We start from the raw sequence: 18,021 nt of genomic DNA, 5'->3' as shown, positions 1-18,021 counted from the left end.
ATTTATGATGGTGCAGCATCTTGCATACCGTCGTAGGCTGTCCCACAATACAGCCTCTAAGAAAACCAGGCTGTCCCGAATCCCTGGTAATAGAATTGTTTACCTTTATACCAAGAAGGTTGGGAAAGCACAAAAATCCGCGTGTGGTGTGTGCCCAGGCAGACTTAGGGGCGTTCGTGCTGTGAGACCTAAAGTTCTCATGAGGTTGTCTAAAACGAAGAAACATGTCAGCCGAGCCTATGGTGGGTCCATGTGTGACAGAATCAAGCGTGCTTTCCTTATCGAGGAGTAGAAGATTGTTGTGAAAGTGTTGAAAGCACAAGAACAGAGTCAGAAAGCTAAATAGTATATTAAGGAAGTCTCTTCTATTGTTGGATTGCTCCCCACTCTGAGAAGTTTTTTTAAAAAAAATTAATGGTTATTAAATTCTATCAAAATCTTTTTTTGCCTTTGGCAAAATAATGATCACACGGTTTTTCTTTTATTTTATTAATATGGCTGATTTTTATTGATTGATTTCCTACTTTTTCTAAACTTAAATGACCTCAAATGGTTTATGGATTCAATTTGCTAATATTTTATTTAGAATTTTTGCTTTTGTGTTTATAAGAGAGATTGGCTCATAATTTTCCTTCCTTGTAGTATCCTCTTTGAGGGGCTGAGTTTTCTTTGCAGAAAGATTTTTTTAATACAAAGACAATTACTGTAATATAAGATTTTCTATTTTAAAAAAAAGAAACCTAAATTAAAAATGAAGCATTTGAGTAAGAAAAAAAAAATCAAAAAGCCTCAAAAAAACAAAAACTGGAAAACTTCTAGAGGGAAATGAATCTCCTGATACATGCTGAGGACACTCAGCCATTCCACAGTGTGGCGGATGTGGGGTGCACTTCCAAGAGGCCCCCACTCCACCTCAGGCTTTCACTCCCTCCTTCTGTGAAGGTTGGATGCCAAGGCTCTCTAGGAATTGCCCAAAACCACAAAAGCTGCCTTCCCCAAGGTTGCCCTTAGCCCATATCCCATTACTAGTTGTTAATGTGGGATACAAAGGTCCAGCCCCTTGCGTCAACTGGCTCAATCCATTCCCTAGTGGATGAGTTTCCTACAGATGTGGCAATAAATAACCACAAATCAGGTGGCTTAAAACAAGAGGAATTTATTCTCATGGCTCTTGAGGCCAGAAGCCCCAAATCAAGGTGCCAGCAGGGCTGTGCTCCCTCCAAAGGCTCCAGGAGTAGACACTTCCTTGCCTCTTTCATTCTGTGGGGCTCCAGGCATCCCTTGGCTTGTGGTCGCATCCCTCCAGTCTCTGCATTTGTGTTCATGTGGCTTCTCTTCTGTGTGTGTCTCTCTCTCCTCTTCTGTCTCTTATAAGGACACTTGTCATTGGATTTAGGGCTCACCTGAATCATCTAGAATGCTCTCATGTTGAGATTCTTAATTTCATCACATCTGCAAAGACCCATTTCCCAGAAAACTCACATTCACAGGTTCTGGAAGTTAGGGCATGCACATATCTTTTAAGGGGCTACTGTTCACCCCATTATACCTCTAAAGCCCAGGTCCAGGCTTATCTAGCCAGACTCCTGGTGAGAAGACAAGAGTGGGCATCAGAACCTGCAACCAGGGGCCACAGGGGACCTCCCTGACTCTGATCCAGGGACAGGGCCCTGAAGCTATGCAGCATTTGGCCGCCTGAGAACCCTGCTCCCCGAGGCCAGAAGCACCCGAGTAGGGGGGTCCCAGCTTTCCTCCTAAGCCAGGGCAGGCAGCTTGTGTCCTGGGAGTGTCAGCATGGGGAGAGCTTCTTGCTGCAGTCCTGTGCTCTGCTTGTGGAAGGAAGCATCTCCACCTCATGCTTAATTCCCAACAACCAGGGCCGGGAGGGACAGAACACGCAGTGCTGGTGTTTTTTGTTGTGGATTTTCTTCCACAGCCTTTTTCCTATTCTTAACTTTGGGAGGAACTCATCATGACCAAGGGCAGGTATGTGCATTCAGCCCTGGATTCCAGTCCCAGTCCTGTGGGGAAATGCAGTTTCCAAGGCCCTGGGGGGACCCAGGGAAAGACCAAAGCACGCAGCAACGCTTCACTACTCCTCTGTCTGTCTGCCCACTGATCTCCCCAAATCCCCTCTCACTGCCCCCCACTTTCTTAGCTTCACCCTTCTGTCTTCTCGCACCTTCCTCTTCCTAAGGGACCAAATGTGCTGGTCCCTTACTGGGGTGCCGTGGCTGAGCCACTTGGTGCTGACTGCCCCCCCCCCCCCCGCCCCAGGGATTCTGTGAGCCCCAGATGGATGGACGGACGGGCAAAAAAGAAAGCCCCGCAGTCTTGAGACCTGGGAGGTGCGTGACTAACACTGCCCCTCCCCTGCCCCTGGGGGATGGTCTTGGACTGGCTGCGACCCCCAAGGTGTCTAAGCAGCCCAGACTGAAAGCGGAAGTGCCCCGGGGGACGCAGGGAGCTAAGCCAGACCCCCCTCGGGGCGCGCCAAGGGCGGATGCGGGGCCGGGCCTCCCTCCTGCTGTGCCGCGCATGCTCCGTGCCCCCCCCACCACGCCCCATCCCACGCCGCCGCCGCCCCGGCCCTGCTAGTGCCCCGGCCCCGGCTCGTTGGCGCTGAACAGACGGACGGTCGTGCTGGACGCGCCTTCCGCACGGTACCCAAGGGTAAAGTCAAGCCGCCACCGGGAGCCTCATCGCCCCCTGGGTGTGGTGCTCTGGAGGGCTTCTCGGAGGTGGTGGCCTTGGCCTCGGGCTTTCTCCGAGGCAGGGACGGGGGCGCGGGGGGTAAGAGGGGAAGACGGAAGAATGGCTCAGAAGCCCACGAGCCAGGTCTCGGCAGGTGGTTAGGGACGCCCTGGGAGGTGGCGAGCGCGGAGAGCTGCCGACCAGCCCTCGGGGCTTCCCTCCCCCTTCCTCGGGCCGGGGAAAGGCAGCGGGTGTTTCTCGGTTTCTCTCCTCCGACTGCGGTTCACCGCTGACTCTAGGGCTGCTCAGAGAGCGTCGCGACGCGGGTAAGTTTGGATTTTGCGCCTCTGCGTCAGGTCGCGCGGCACTCCCGCCCAGGGACACCCAGCCAACCGTCCGCGAGCGTGAGCCCCCCGAGGGTCCCCGGACGGGCCCCCTGCGGCTCTCGGGAGGTGGGGCGTTGTGTCCCTGGGTGGTGAGGGATGTTAGCGGGGCCGAGCACGCCCGGAGAAGGTGCGAGAAGAGGAAGCCAGGGGCCGAGCGGCAAAGCGTGCCGGGCTCCGGACAGAGGTAGCGGTGCCAGCCCTCCGGCCCCCACACAGCGGCCAAGCACTCCCGGGGGCCAGGCTGCAGCGGGCACTGCAGATCCAGCCTTGGGGAGCAAAACCCGCAAAGCCCTGGTGGGGGCGGGGAGGGTCCGATTCTAGTGGCAAGAAACGGGCAAGAAACAGTCAACGTTTGGAATTAAGAATCACAGAGTCAATGTATGGCCAAAGCCACTACAATATTGCAAAGTAATTAGCCTCCAATTAAAATTAATTAATTTAAAAAATAAGCAAGCAAACAAGAAAGAATCACAGAGTATGTTAACCAGTGCTAAGTCCTGCGGGGCAGAAATAGAGAAGAGAGGCCGCGTGCGGGTTTAAGCAGTGTGGTTAGAAGGCAACCTTTCGGAAAAACTTAACAGAGGTGAAAGATTTGGGGGCCAGAGGCAACAGCCAGTGTAAAGGCAGGAGCCACTCTGGGCCAGTGTGGAGCAGAAGAGGGCAAGGTCAGGAAGCTCCTCTACACGAGTGAGAGGCACCCCATGAAGAGCTGGCAGCAGGTGGCATCCCTCTGTTCCCCAACCCGCAGCCCCTGCAGAGCAGAGCCTGGAGACCCGGGTTGCCAGGTTGCTCCCAGAGGCCTTTGCTGGCCCCAGGCAGCTCTCAGATGGGACCTCAGGCCTTTCCCCTGGGTGGCTGGTAGGTGACACAGGTCTCCAGGAAGGCTGCCTGGCGCTGAGCGGAGGCACTTGGGGTCTTGAATTACCAAAACCCACAGGAAGTTCCAGCAGGGCAGAAGGCGGCCAACCCTAGTGGCCCCGCTCGTCCCTCTTGGTCGACGGCAAAGCCCCACTTCCCTGACCCGCCCTCAGTGGGACTGCTGCATGCCTTCCCTGTTTTCCGTTTTCTTTTTTTGGGGAAATAGCCCCATCTCGTGGTCTTCAGAAGACATCAGCACTGAAGCCCTCTGCTTCTCCCTCTGGGGCTCACGTTTCCACCTTTCCTCTCTCCATCCCGCCACCTCCAGCCAGGCTCAGCCAGTGACGGGGAGTCTGCCGCCCCTCTGTGGGGTAGACCAGCCTGGAAGGGGCTACCAGGTTCCCCAGACTCCTGGGACCTTCCCAGCTCCTTGCCCCAAGTGCTGCTATCTGAGGGGCCCTCACCTGCATACCTGGTGCCCTATCTCAGGGAAACCCGAGCCCTGGGGCCTAGAATCATCCTTCAGCTTCTCCCCTTCTCTGGAGACCCACCAAGGCCAAAGTGTCTTGGGAGAAGCCGCCCTCCAGTTCTGCAAGCTCCTTCCATATCTTTTCTTCCATTCCTGCTCTCTGAGAAAGTCACACTGTTCCTGACGGGGGCTTTTAGGGCATTAGGGTCAGTGAAAAGGACTTTCTCGTAGCTCAAATGATAAAGAATCTGCCTGCGATGCAGGAGACCCTGGTTCAATCCCTGGGTCGGGAAGATCCTCTGGAGAAGGGAATGGGAATCCACTCCAGCGTTCTTGCCTGGAGAATTCCATGGACAGAGAAGCCTGGCGAGCTGTAGTTCATGGGGTCTCAGAGTTGGACATGACTGAACGACTAACACACGCACACAGGGTCTGTGAGCACAGGGCTTGTCATGTTTCTTTCCAGGATTTGAAACTATGCTGCCAGTGGGGTGCTATGTCCCAAGGATAGACGCTGCTGTGTGTAACCAGCTTGCTGGCTGGCACCTCTGATGTGCCTTGTGGTACTAAACTTGAGCGTCAGTCTCTGTCCACCAGTGAACTCTGTCTGTGACATGTTTGTCTTGGGCGGTCACGGTTCAAGTATCTTCTCTCTTGAGGGCTTGCAGCACAACTTGGGATACGGGTTTAGAGAAAACACCTCTTCCTTTCAGTTTTTCTGTGTTTTTCAAAATGGATGGTGACCTGGCAGTACAGTCTTGATAGAGAAAAAAAATAAGCTTGTGATGTGTTTGAAAACAATTTGACACTAGTCTGAAAACCCTTGCTAATATCAGTATTACACACACACACACACACACACACCCCCACCCCTTCAGCTTGTGGAGGCCTCTCAGTGAATGATGGTGGTTTCCCAGTGAACATGGGTAAAAGAGGGTAAAAGAGGATCCCTTGACAGTGACATTAAGTATATTGGCAACACTGTGCAACTGTCACCAGTAGCGACTTCCAAACACTTTGATCACCCCAAAAAGAAACTCCATCCTCATGAAGCAGTCACCCCACCCTACCCAATCCCAGCCCCTGGCTCTCTGACCATGTGGATCTACCTATGACTCTCTGGATATGTCATATGTTTTATAAGATTTAAAGATTTTTTTATAGTGAGCTACAGAACAGTGACACTCTGGAGAGATGACAGGCAGAAGAAGGGGTGAGTGCCACGGGAAGGCGAACCTGATAGGGGTAGCTAGTGTCCACAGGGTCCCTGGGCAGTGGCTAGTTTGAATGGTTTCTCAGGCTCCAGGACACAGGGGCTGTACTAGCTGTCTGGTACCTGGCCCCAGAGTGTGAAACCTCAATAAGTGGGACTTGGGCCATGGGTTTAGTGGACCAGGAGAGAGGGGCCCTGATATGGGAGGTTGGTGGGGTGAGAGCTTAGCAAACTGCCTGAGAAGGCGAAGGGAAAGGAGTTTTTTTTTTTTCTTTTTTTCCACAATATGTATTTTAAATATTTTTAAATTTAATTTATTTATTTTAATTGGAGGAAAAGAGTTTTTAGTCATAATCTCAAAACTCGATCGAGAAAGCTCTTATGAAATCTTATCTTGCATCATATAAGTAGAATCATGCAGTAGTTGTTGTTGTTGTTCAGTTGCTCAGTCGTGTCCAACTCTTTGTGACCCCATCGACTGCAGCACACCAGGCTTCCCTGCCTTTTACCATCTCCTGGAGCATGCTCAAACTCATGTCCTTTGAGTCGGTGATGCCATCCAACCATCTGTCGCCCCCTTCTCCTCTTGCCCTCAATCTTTCCCAGCATCAGGGTCTTTCCCAGTGAGTCAGCTCTTTGCATCAGGTGGCCAAAATATTGGAGATTCAGCTTCAGCATCAGTCCTTCCAGTGAATATTCAGGGTTGATCATGCAGTATGTGGCCTTTTGTGTCTGTGTCTGTTTTTTTTTCACTTAGCGTCATGACACCAGGTTCACCCACATGGTAGCGTAGATCAGTATTTCATTCCCCTTTGCGGCCAAATAATGTTCCACCTGTGTCTAGACAATGGTTGGTTTTCCACTCTTCTGTTGATAGACACTTGGGTTGTTTCCACCTTTTGGAGATTATGAATTGTTCTGCACTTAATTCACATGGGAAGACAAGTTTTTGGTTTTTTTTTTTCTTTTAGTGGACAAGTTTCTTTCTTTCTTTCTTTCTTTCTTTCTTTCTTTTTTTTTTGGTGGACAAATTTTTGTGAAAACACGTTTTCAATTCTTTTGAGCATATACTCAGGAGTGGAACTACTGGGCCTGATGATAACTATGTGTACTTACTAAGGAACTACCAGACTGTTTTCCCTTTTAACTTTGAACACTGTCAAGCAAATGGACAAGTAGAATAGTCCAACCAAGCCCAGTACCCACCTCCCAGGGTTAGCAGTGGCCTCCAGCTTGCCTTATGTGCCTGTTTCCCTCCCTCCCTCTCTCTGCCTCCCTCCCCCTCTTTCCTTCTCTCTTTCTTTTGTTTCCATTAAAATGCTTGAGAGTCACTTCACAAGCCTTGTTCTCCCCAAATGGTTCACTGTGCATCTCTTGAGAAAGACATTTTCTTCTCTGACCCGGGGGCCACGATTCACTCACCATGTGGGCAGCAGTCGCCCCACCCTCACGCCCACTCCCCCTTTGATTTTTCTTTTGTTCATGCTAGCATGTCATCAGGGACTCCCACTGCACTTGGCTGTTGGCCACTTAACTCTCTTTTCATCCAGAGCACTCTCCCTCCCCAGCCTCCTCTTTCCCCCCGTGACACTGATTTGCAGAGGAAACCAGGAAACGGCCCACCTTCTGGATCAGCGCTGGCTGCTCCACTGTGGTGCCTTTAACCAGTCCCTCTGTCCCAAGGTCCTCTGTAAACCAGAAGCTGAGTCCCAAGGCAGCATAGAATCAGGTCAAGCTTTGGCAGGAGCTCTACTGAGCACTTCCGCCGAGGGAGTGGACATCCCACCTCTGGGGGATATCCCAGCTCTGTCCCACCATTAGGTTCACTTCGTCTCTTCTGACCAGCAGTAAATAGGGAAGACATTTTGACATCATGTGGCCAGCAGCCCTCAGCATTTCACCTCATGGTTTTGTTGCAGGAAGGGGGACCCCTTCCAGAGCCCGAGAGTGGGCTCTTGTCTGACACTCGGAAATGAATTGTCCAAGGAGACACACGTCCTGAGAATTTACTGAGACTTTACAAAAGACTTCACTGAGAAGGGGCACCCAGGCAGAGAGCAGTAGAGTAAGGGAACCCAGGAGAACTGCTCAGCCACGTTGCCTGCAGTCTCAGGTTTTATGGGTGGGATTAGCTTCCAGGTTGTCTTTGGCCAGTCGTTCTGACTCAGGGCCCTTCCTGGTGGCACATGCATTGCTTAGCCAAAATGGATTCCTGCAAAGAGCATCCTGGGACATGTGGCCTTTTGGCCTTTCCCAAATTCTTGTGGTTGGTGGTGGCTTGTTGGTTCTGTGTTCCTTACCAAGACCGCCTGTTGTAAAATAACTCACGCAAATGGTTATTGTGGTGCCTAAGGTTTTTATCCTATTTTTCCAATTTCTGCCATTTTTTTTCCTTGAAGTTAGCTCTAGTTCTAACTCTTCTTACTGCTCCTTTGAAGGTACTATATCTCCTCCTTACTCTTTCTCCCCCATACTGGTTGTAAAGTTTTCTCTTTTTCTTTGGTTTTCATCAGTGGAACTATGTTGTGCCTTTGTATAATTTTTCTTTTTTTAATTTCTCTTGCTTGATATTCTTAAAGCTTCTTAAATCTGTTGGTTAATACCTTCCTCTTATATTTAGAAAGTCTTGTAAACGTTCATATCTGTTCTCTTCTTAGATCTTCAGTTATAGTGTTTCGTATGTTTCTTATTGGTCTTTTCTGTATTTTCCATTTTTTTTGTTTTTTAATGTCTGGGCTTTTATTTTTGGTATTTTGTATCGACATGTCATCCAATTCAAAATTCTGACTTTTGTGTTAATCTCCTGTTGGTGGTGGCTTAGTTGCTAAGTCGTGTCTGACTCTTTGTGACTCCATGGTCTGTAGCCCGCCAGGCTCCTCTGTCCATGGGATTCTCCAGGCAAGAATACTGGAGTGGGTTGCCATTCCCTTCTCCAGGGAATCATCCCAACCCAGGAATCGAACCCTGGTCTCCTGCATTGCAAGCAGATTCTTTACCAACTGTGCTATGAAGGAAGCCCTATCTCCTGTTAAAACCATTTATTGAGCTCACTTTAGACGTTTCAGTTAGAATTTCCTTTTGATTCTTTTCTGATACAGATATTAATTGTCTAGGGAAATATGCCATCTTTTCATGTATTTCTTCCATCTTTTCCACTGTTTTCTTTAACATATTAATTATATTTTAATGTCTTAGTTTGTTAACTCAAATATGTAGATTGCTTATTTTGTTCTGTTTTGTGTTGTTTTTCTTCTTTTTGAGGTTTGTTCTTATGGTCCTATTTCTTGGTAACATAGTTATTTTTAGTTAAATGCTAGAAATGTAAATAATCTTGCAGTATTTATAATTAAATGTTAATTTAATTCATATTTTAGAATCTTTAAAATCATAGATACTCCTGAAGATTATATCTTCCCCTAGAAAAGTTCCACCCTTTCTTCGCTGGACTGATAAAGTGGGAGTTGGACCCCTTAATTCAGGCAGGTACTGAATGGAGTGCAGGTTGGGTTTTGTTTTAGTAAGGTATCAGCTGCCTTTGATTATTTCTTGGCTTTCATCTGAAAACCTAGTTTGTTCACCAGACTTCTTCCCTTAAAGTTTCCTTAACTCTTAAGTTTTGTATCAGTTCCCTGAGCTCTGCTTTTCAGACTTTCAGTTTAGTTTTTTGGCCTTTTTAGCTTCAGAAGTTCATACACACCATGAGCGGAAAAGACAACCATATGCTTAAGACCTCTCATGTCTCTGATTCTGTTACTATAGCCTTCTCAGACTGCTTTAAACTTCTGCTCAGGACAAAGTGTAATTCTCAGCCTGTTCCCTGTGCCTTGAGTTGTCCAAGAAAAGAGCATTAAATTAACTCTCCATGGTTATCTCCTGAACTTTAGTCCCTCTTGTTCTCACTGCTTGGGCAACTCTTAGGTGCCTTCTAAGACATGATTTTGTATTCATCTGGCTTTGCCAGTTTGGGGAGGAATTATTGGTTTGTTATAAGCTTTTTGTCCCAACTTGGAGGTTAGTTACATAGCTACTTGCAAGTGATTTAGTATTAATTTTGCTCTAGTCACTGATAGTTGATAGCATTTCTTTAAAATAAAAATGTACTCCTTTAATTGGTGTAAGGACATTTCAAGTTGACTTTTTTTGTCACTTGTCAAGATATTTTTCCCCCATCATTCTACTATTTCTGCTTCCCTGGTAGCTCAGACGGTAAAGAATCTGCCAGCAGTGCGGGAGACCTGGGTTTGATCCCTGGGTCAGGAAGATCCCTTGGAGAAGGGAATGGCAACCCACTCCAGCATTATTGCCTAAAAGGATTCTATGGACAGAGGAGCCTGGTAGGCTACAGTCCATGGGGTTACAACTAGAGAAAAGCCCATGCAGCAGCAAAGACCCAGAGGAGCCAAAAATAAATAAATGAAATTGTATAAATATATGTATATATAGGTATATATAAAGACCTCAGGGGCAAAGGAGTGGCAATGGGGCTTCCAGGGGTAGCTTGAAAGTCAGGATTGAGGGGCTAGTCATGTAGTAGGAGGGTTGAGAGAGGAAGGAGGTGAGAAAAGGAAAGAAGAAAGACACTCCCTTAACAGTCTTGCAGCCTGGCTAGGCGGGCCCAGCATGAGGAGAGATGGAATCCTTGTCTCCTGAGGAGAGGGGACAGGAGCTCAGCTTTGGAAAGTGTTATGGGTTGAATTTTGTTAGCAGCTCTGATTGGGGCCTTATCTGGACAAGGTCACACAGTGCATAGGCTCAGCTCACACCGGTCTCTCTCCACCCCCTTAGCATCCCTGTGCCCCCAAGATGGCGGCCATGCTCCTGACAGCCAGACCAAAGGTAAGTGGGGATCCCTGACTGTGGACAGCCCCTCAGCCCAGCATTCCCCCCATCAGCCTCCATCCGTTGCATTTTCCTGTCCCGTTGTCACAGCTGTTGACGAGCTCTCTGGGACCCACCACGACCCATGTTTTTTGTTGCTGCCAGCTCATCCTGGGGCCCATGGGGGTGAATTCCCCTGAAACCACCGTGATGGCTTGTTTTAGGTGCCAGTATCTTTTGAGGATGTTGCTGTGTACTTCACCAAGGCAGAATGGAAGCTTCTGGATCATAGACAAAGGAAGCTGTACAAGCAAGTGATGCTAGATAATCACCACAATTTGGTGTCACTGGGTAAGGATCCTGCACACAGTCAGGCCCCCAACCTGTCTCAGAACTCAGTTTATTTCTGAGTTCCTTTCCTTGTAGGTTACTGTGATTCCAAGAATAAATGCATTTCCCCATCAGGTCAGTAATCCAGTGAAGCCCAGCTTTTACCTCAAAGGCAGTTTTATCTAAGTGGTTTTAGGCCTATAGGTATTTTTATATAAAATCAGAGGTTAACTAAACCTCATCTACCCAAAAGATAAGTGCAAATTATCCTTGAATATTTATATGCATTAATTTATACTTATTTTTACCAAAGTTGCCTTTTGTGTACATTTCATGTAATAAAGTTTAGAAGCATCTGTTCCTTGCATCAAGCCATATAGAGCCCAGGGCATAGAGGTCCAGGACTTGGTTTTCCAGTCTGGAAAAATCTGGAAAGAGCTGGCACCAGCTCCTCTACTGCGCCCCCCCTTGGTTGTTTCTGCCCCTCACCAGGCAGTGAGGTTTGGTGTAAGGAACAGAGACATCTCCTCTCTTACATGGTGAAACAGGCAGCCTTTTAGCTCTGTTCACTTCTTGATACTCCCTGCAGCTTTGCTCCAGCCCTCTGTCTGCCCTTCAGTGTCTGCACTAACTCCCCATTTCCCACAAGCTGCCCATCTTGCAGGCCAAATGATAACATGGTTATCCTCTTGACCCGAATCACCACCTATTTAAGACTCTTCATACATGCCAAGCCTGTTCATACACTCAGAGCTCTTTGCCCCTAGAGGGACTGTGCCTTTTCTCAGGACCTTCCCAGTGACACTTTCTAGAAAGTTCTTCATTCTCTGGTCCTGAAGATACTAATGCCAGACTGAGTCCAGGAGTGATTAACCTGCTTCCTCTCCATGGACAGGATTTTCGTCCTCCAAGCCTCAGCTGATCATCCAGCTAGAGCAAGGAGAGAAACCATGGGTAGCAGATGTCCACAGGATGAGGATCACCACAGGGATGCAGGAAGGTGAGTGAGGGGAGCTCTACTGGCTTGCCTGAGCCATTGGCAAAGAGCAGCAGTTGATGGAGGGTGGCATGGTCACTTTGGGTTGGACATTCTCTTTCGTGGCAGTTTTAAATCTGCCATGGAATCCTCTGTCTCACAACAGCTCTTCTATTTCTAACTCACTGCTGTCTCCTCCCCTCTTGCCTTCCTATCTGCTGATAGTCATCTTCCTTTCTCTCCCATGCCCTCAACTCCTGATTCAGCTCTTCTCAGACTTGGAGTGAGGGTGAGGGTAAAGAACAAACCTAAATTGAGACCCAGGAAGGTAGTGACGCTGGTTGGTGCTCTCTCTGTCTTTCCAGGTGACAGAATGAATAGCAAGCTGACAATTTCAAAGGAGAATAATTGTCCAGAAGAACTCCCAGGGGCCAATCTTCAGGTTGGCAACATGGGCCAGGTAGCTGGGCAGTCAGAGGAAACACTTGAGCACAGACAGAAACGTGCCTGTTGTCCACAGACAGGTTCCAGCAGGGGTGACCCTCCTGGGGAGGAAGACCAAGGCAGCTCCCCAGGTGAGGGAAGAGAGATGCAGGGAAGCAGCTGCGGAGGTAGGCAGGATTTGGTTGTAAGGCAGCCGAGTTTCAAAGACATGGAGAGGCAGTTCGTGTGTCAGCAGTGTGGGAAATCCTTTTCCCGGAAATCCAACCTCGTCAAACACCGAGTCATCCATAGTGACGAGAAGCCCTTTAAGTGTAGTGAGTGTGGGAAACTCTTTCGGCGCAACTTCTCACTCCTGGAGCACCAGCGCATCCACAGTGGTGAGAAGCCCTATGCATGTGGCGAGTGTGGAAAGGCTTTCACACGTGGCTCCAACCTCATCAAGCACCAGATTATCCACACTGGCGAGAAGCCGTATGTGTGTGATGAGTGTGGGAAACGGTTTGGGCGCAACTTCACACTCATGGAGCACCAGCGCATCCACAGTGGCGAGCGGCCCTACTCCTGTGATGTGTGCGGCAAGGCCTTCAGCAGGAGCTCCAACCTCACTGAGCACCAACGCACACACAGCAATGAGAAGCCCTACACGTGCAGCCAGTGCACAAAAGCCTTCAAGGGCATCTCCCAGCTCATTCACCACCAGCGTGTCCACAGGGGGGAGAAGCCATTCACGTGCAAGGAGTGCGGAAAGGCCTTCCGGGGCCGCTCAGGCCTCAGCCAGCACCACCGGGTGCACACCGGTGAGAAACCCTATGAGTGCAGTGAGTGTGGGAAGACCTTCAGCCGGCGATCCAACCTCTTCAAGCACCAGATAGTGCACACTGAGAAGAGACCCTACAGGTGTCAAGAGTGCGGGAAGGCGTTCCGCCACTGCTCTGCCTTCCTGCAACACTGGCGCACCCACAGCCGCCCACAGCCCTGTGCCTGCGGCCACTGTGATGACTGCAACCAGGCCTCCAAGGAGAAACCACAGCCTGACCAGCAGCCAAGAATTCACCAGAACCTCTTGGAGGGGAACAACTCAGAGATGGAACCGGCCTGCCTGGGCCTCCAAAGAGCCACTGCGGAGTCCCATCCAGAGAATGAGAATCACCTTCAAGACTCCAGCTGTGCCACTGCCCCCAGCACCACCATCTGACTGGGTGCTCTGCAGGAGGGCTGGCTTTAAGATGAGCCTTCCTAGTCCCCTTCCCTTCCCTCATTGATGATGCAATTGCAGCCCAGAGACTGCACCACAGACTGGCCCCTTCACACATTTGTATTCCTCATTGGAGCAGCTGAAAGTGCTCTTGCCCCTTGTGCCTGGGGCCTGCGTGCTGTGGGTGGGAGGGAGCGAGTGCCTTGAGTTAAGTAGTAACCCATATCATCTCATGGGGGCCTTCAATTCATCCCAAGACTTGTTAGTGTTTTCAGGTAGAAGACACGAAGAGCACTTTAATCCTTTAAAAGCGTAGTAGTGGGAGGGACTTGACAGCATTCAAAATTGTGGGCTCCACATCGAGGCTGTGGCTGGACTGTGACATCACCTAAAATTCATCAGAAATGGTCTGAGAAAGGACTCAGGGACTGAGACAGTGAATTGCTCGTGCCCACTTTGTGTGCCCACACATCAGCCCATGGAGAGTGGCATCTCCTTGGGGGGTAAAGCACAGGACACCCTGCTTTTGTGCTGAGCAGTGGCCCATACTTTTTCCAGGCCATTTGACTTTGTGCCTGAAAATCGCAGCCTCCCACGGGCACCACCAGCTGCTTCCAGGAGAAGCAGCACCCAGGACCCATCTTTTCGGAGCTCAGGGGATTTGGGGGGATGGCTTCCCTGGGCCCTTCGAAGAGGATGAGGCCTGGGGACTCTTGGCTTCCCCTCCCAGAGAGAGGAGCCCTTGGGCTCAGGTCCCTCCCAGCTGCCACCAGCTGCCCTGCTGCCTTTCGTCTCCTACCCACACCCCGGCTCACCCCACCCACTGCCTTCAGATTCAGCCTGCAAGGGCTGGACTGGCCTGTCTGCTCCTTCTCCCCACTCTCAGTGCCTAAAGCACACAATTTAAGTTGCTTCTCCCCCTGAAACAGCAGCCCCTCATGCCTGGTGCTGATCAGGAGGAAAGCAGGCTGGGTTAGGAATTTGCACAGAGCAAGCCCAGTAATGGCTCTCGCTTTCACATGATGTTTGTTACAATATTAGAGGTTCAGTTGCTTTCAGTGTTCTTGCATTCAGGTGTAATGTAAGTCATAGTAGAAATTTTTGCTATAGGGGAGTGTCAGGGAATCGCCCCTTAAATAAGAATCCTTCCAACCCTCTCAGAAGACCTCAGGAAGGAGAAAGGGGCCTACCTCAGGCCTGACGGCCAGTTAGCTTGCTGGCAAGCCTGGCCCGTCTTCTCACTCCCTCCCCTATCCCTGCAGAGACAGGGTGAAGCCTTCAAATGGCACTTTACTGCAGGCCACCCCCTGCCCACCTTACCCACAGAAACTCTGCAGGGAAGAGTTCATGCTGCCTGGGGGGAAGCTGCTGGCAGGTCTGGATTGTTCTGCCCACACTGTCCCCAGAGCTGGGACCAGGAGTTCTGCCCCCTTGCCCTTCTCAGCCCTGCATCCTGGTTGGCTCACCACCTGCCAGCCCCCTTCAGCACCCGCCAGGGTCTTCGGCTCAGTCACACGGACTGCCAGAGGTCAGGCAGGTGGTGGGTGTGCTGGAGATTTCCCCCACCGGGCCTCTGAGAAGCACGCACTTCCCCTGCCAGAAACTGGGCTTGGAAGTGCAGGGCTCCTTCTGCACATGCTGCTTGGAGCGCCCACTGCTTGGATGACTCTGGAAGTGAGAGTGAGAAGGAGATAGAGAGCAAGTCGTTTCATACAGTTAATATGACCATCACTTGTGCACATTTGTGACTTAGGAAAAGTTCTTTAGTTGTTGTAACTTGCTTTTATTTCAGCCTCCTTTTGCTCTGTGTGTCACGTCGTCTTTGAGCCCAGCGTTTAGTAAATATTTGTGAAATGAATCTTATCCCCTTAGCAAATGACCTCAGGTTTTAGACCACAGTTGGCTCCAACCTTACCTTTTGGCAGTGGAAAGTATTTGCAGCTTTGGGTTTTCCACTAGAAATAGACGTTTTAAAGGAGTGTTGTCTTTGAACACTGTGGTGAGGTCACTGGGAAGCATGTTGTTTGTCTGAGGTTCCAGACAGTCTTTCTTAAAGCAGCAGGGCTTCAGGAAGCCCACCCCCACAAAGGGCAGGGGACAGCGGCCTGAGGCCATTTGCTCGGGCTCTGGTACCTTTTTTGTTCAGCTGAGGCAACCCAGGATTGGGGCAACAATTGCTGCATGACAGGCCCGGAAGGAGCGTAAATCCATGCACAATGCTATCCATTTCCATCGCTCTAGAAAGTGAATGGCTTTACTCCTATGGGTCAGTAACCAACTTTTAATAAAGAAAAGGTGTATCTCCCCAGTACAGCATCAACCTATTGGTTCCACTGGATAAGCTGACTAGATTTTGAATGTGAGCACCTTTTTATACCTTGGGACCCACCTAGAGATGACTAGATACTGGGGGTACAGGTGGTGATGCCTGATTTTTCAACAGAAAGTGGACTTGCCTGGAGAGATGCAAGCAGAGATGCCAGGCACATGTTCTCTGGTCTCAGTGCCCTGAAAGGCTCCAGGATTTCTTTAGTGCTTGCTTACCCAGATATGTGACATGTATAAGTGATGCATCTTTGGTTTGGCATTTCTCCACCTCGTCTCACTCCTTCATTAGATTTTCACTCCACTTCATTAGCACATGTGGTGGTAATCAATCAGGTGTGCATCAGGAACTAAACTGGTCACATGGAATCATCCAGAGAGTGTCCGGAGAGGATGCTTGCGATTTGCCTTCTACTGTGCCTTGAAATCGGGCTCCCCCCGGCTAGGTGAGGAACTGCGATTGTGGCCCACACTTGCTTTCTCATGACGACTGGAGTGTAAAAGCTGAGACTGTTGGGGATGTCTTGCCTGCTTTTCACCACCTGCCCCCCAACAAAATTCACACTCCACACTTCTGGACTGGGCTTTGGCTCCAGAGACGACCCTGTCAGATGCTGGATCATGTAGCACATGATTTGATCTTTCAAACTTGGGACACTTTTCAAGAGCTGTTTAAGTGCTGCGGCAGTATCTTCTCATAACTGGTAAACTGTCCCAACTGAATTCTTTGACTTTGGGTGTAAACAAATAAGGAAGGTCTGGGTGTTGATTTGAAGTAACAGCAGTTTGGTGAAAGGTCTCAGGAAAGGGTGCTGACCTAGATTGGGGGAGGGGGAGCCGAGACAGTGTGTCTGGGCATGAAGGGAAGCCAGGACCCCTCCAAGAGGAGCTGCACAGAGACCAAGGGCAGCCGCCCAAGGCCGCTGGGACTCCTAGAGCAGGAGGGCAGAGCCACCCCATCAGTGACCTGGTGTCTTAGACCTTTTGCTTACATTGCCTGCAAGGCTTGTTCCCCTTTGCAAAGCTGCCTGGTGCCTGAGAAGGGGGCTCTTGCAGGATTCTGTTACCACTGTTGTTGAATGTCCTTAGTTTCTAATTCTACTGGATGGCTTCCCCCTCACTCCGGGGCTGGTTCTGGCCCATACTGTGGCAATCTAGGGGAAGCAGGATGCCCAGGCTGGAGGCAACTCCCTGTGAACAATTCCAGAGGGGCCAAGACCCCGCTTTTGCCATCCCTGCCACGGTAAGGGGACATGGCAGCTTTCAGCTCAGGATGCTGAGTCTTTGCCTGGTTAGGTAGCAAAGTACTGTGTGGAGGTCAGGGTAGAACTTAGTACCAGGTGAACTCTGAAGACGAGAAGTGGAGATCATGGGGTTTCTGAGAGGATGGAGGGCTTTCTGTAGGGCAGACATGGGGTAAAGGGTCATGAGAACCAGAGCACGAACAACTAGGAGTGTCAGACAAAGAAGTTTGGTCTCTAGCTGGCTCCTGAAGAAGAGCAATTTTTTCTAACAGAATTATTCTAAGATCAAGGAAGAAAAAAGTTGTAGATGATAACTGCTAGAGTTTGTGAATTTACACATTGAAGACCACTAAGTGTACACTGGAGTCATCTAGACAGTTCTGAAGAATTTTCCATGCAGGAAGGGGTCAAAAGGACAGAGTACTGGTGGGGGGGGGGGCGGGCAAAGGCAAACGGGAGTGCCCAAAATTGCAAAGCACCCCGGGTGGTGGCTTGCTGCCATTTATTCTCTCAGGTCAATTCTCACTTTTACCTCTACTTAGATGGTTTCCTCTTGTGCTAGCCCCAGTGTGTCCATGACATCACAACACAAGGGCCCTCTAGGATTTGAAGGTTGCTGGTTCATCTTTCAAAACCTGAACACATTCAGAGTGTACAATTGGGTGAGTTTTGATGTGTATCCACCTGTAAAACCATCACAGCAGTGAAGATGGTGAATGTGTGTCCATCACCCCAAAAAGTTACCTTGTCTGCCCCAGTGCTCACTCCTTCATACCCCTTCTTGCCCTCCCCCTTCCCACAGTGATTGTTCTTCCTGTCACTCCACATTGGTTTGCCTTTTCTAGAATTCTGTGTAATTGAAATGATGCAGCATGCACTCTTCTTGCCTGACCTCTCAGCATAATGACTTTGAAGTTCATCCAGGTTGTTGTGTGTTTGTAAGTTCTTCATTTTTTAATCACTAAGTACTAGTCTTATTTTCTGAATGGATCAAAATTATTTTGGTACATTTTTAGGTTTTCCAAACTTTGGCCTTGACAAATAAACCTGCTGTGAAGTTTTGTGTGCA

At 49.5% G+C, this 18,021-nt stretch overlaps 2 protein-coding genes across 9 annotated transcripts in view; both read left to right on the top strand.

Moving 5' to 3' along the window:
- Positions 1–18,021, top strand: part of ZFP92 (ZFP92 zinc finger protein) — a 22,696-nt gene extending 4,675 nt beyond the window's left edge. The window contains exons 1-7 of one of the 8 annotated variants that reach the window (XM_043897619.1): positions 2,490–2,673; positions 2,994–3,020; positions 8,995–9,103; positions 10,406–10,456; positions 10,663–10,789; positions 11,664–11,768; positions 12,110–18,021. In XM_043897619.1, coding sequence (XP_043753554.1) covers positions 10,424–10,456; positions 10,663–10,789; positions 11,664–11,768; positions 12,110–13,383 — 1,539 coding nt within the window. In that variant the 5' untranslated portion in view covers positions 2,490–2,673; positions 2,994–3,020; positions 8,995–9,103; positions 10,406–10,423 and the 3' untranslated portion in view covers positions 13,384–18,021. The other 7 variants (XM_043897625.1, XM_043897621.1, XM_043897620.1 and 4 more) reach the window with 7 other exon arrangements.
- Positions 8–292, top strand: LOC122690714 (60S ribosomal protein L34-like). The gene has a single exon (XM_043897626.1). It carries the CDS (start codon positions 8–10, stop codon positions 290–292), a length of 285 nt encoding a protein of 94 aa, XP_043753561.1.

This window comes from Cervus elaphus, chromosome X (assembly GCF_910594005.1).
Source record: "Cervus elaphus chromosome X, mCerEla1.1, whole genome shotgun sequence".
In the NCBI taxonomy this organism is placed as follows: Eukaryota; Metazoa; Chordata; class Mammalia; order Artiodactyla; family Cervidae; genus Cervus; species Cervus elaphus.
The sequence above is the reverse complement of the archived record's forward strand: the minus strand, read 5'-3'. Positions and strand labels throughout refer to the sequence as shown.

Excerpts from the sequence above, each read along its gene's own strand:
- LOC122690714 (XM_043897626.1), top strand. The coding sequence starts at position 8 with ATGGTGCAGCATCTTGCATACCGTCGTAGGCTGTCCCACAATACAGCC.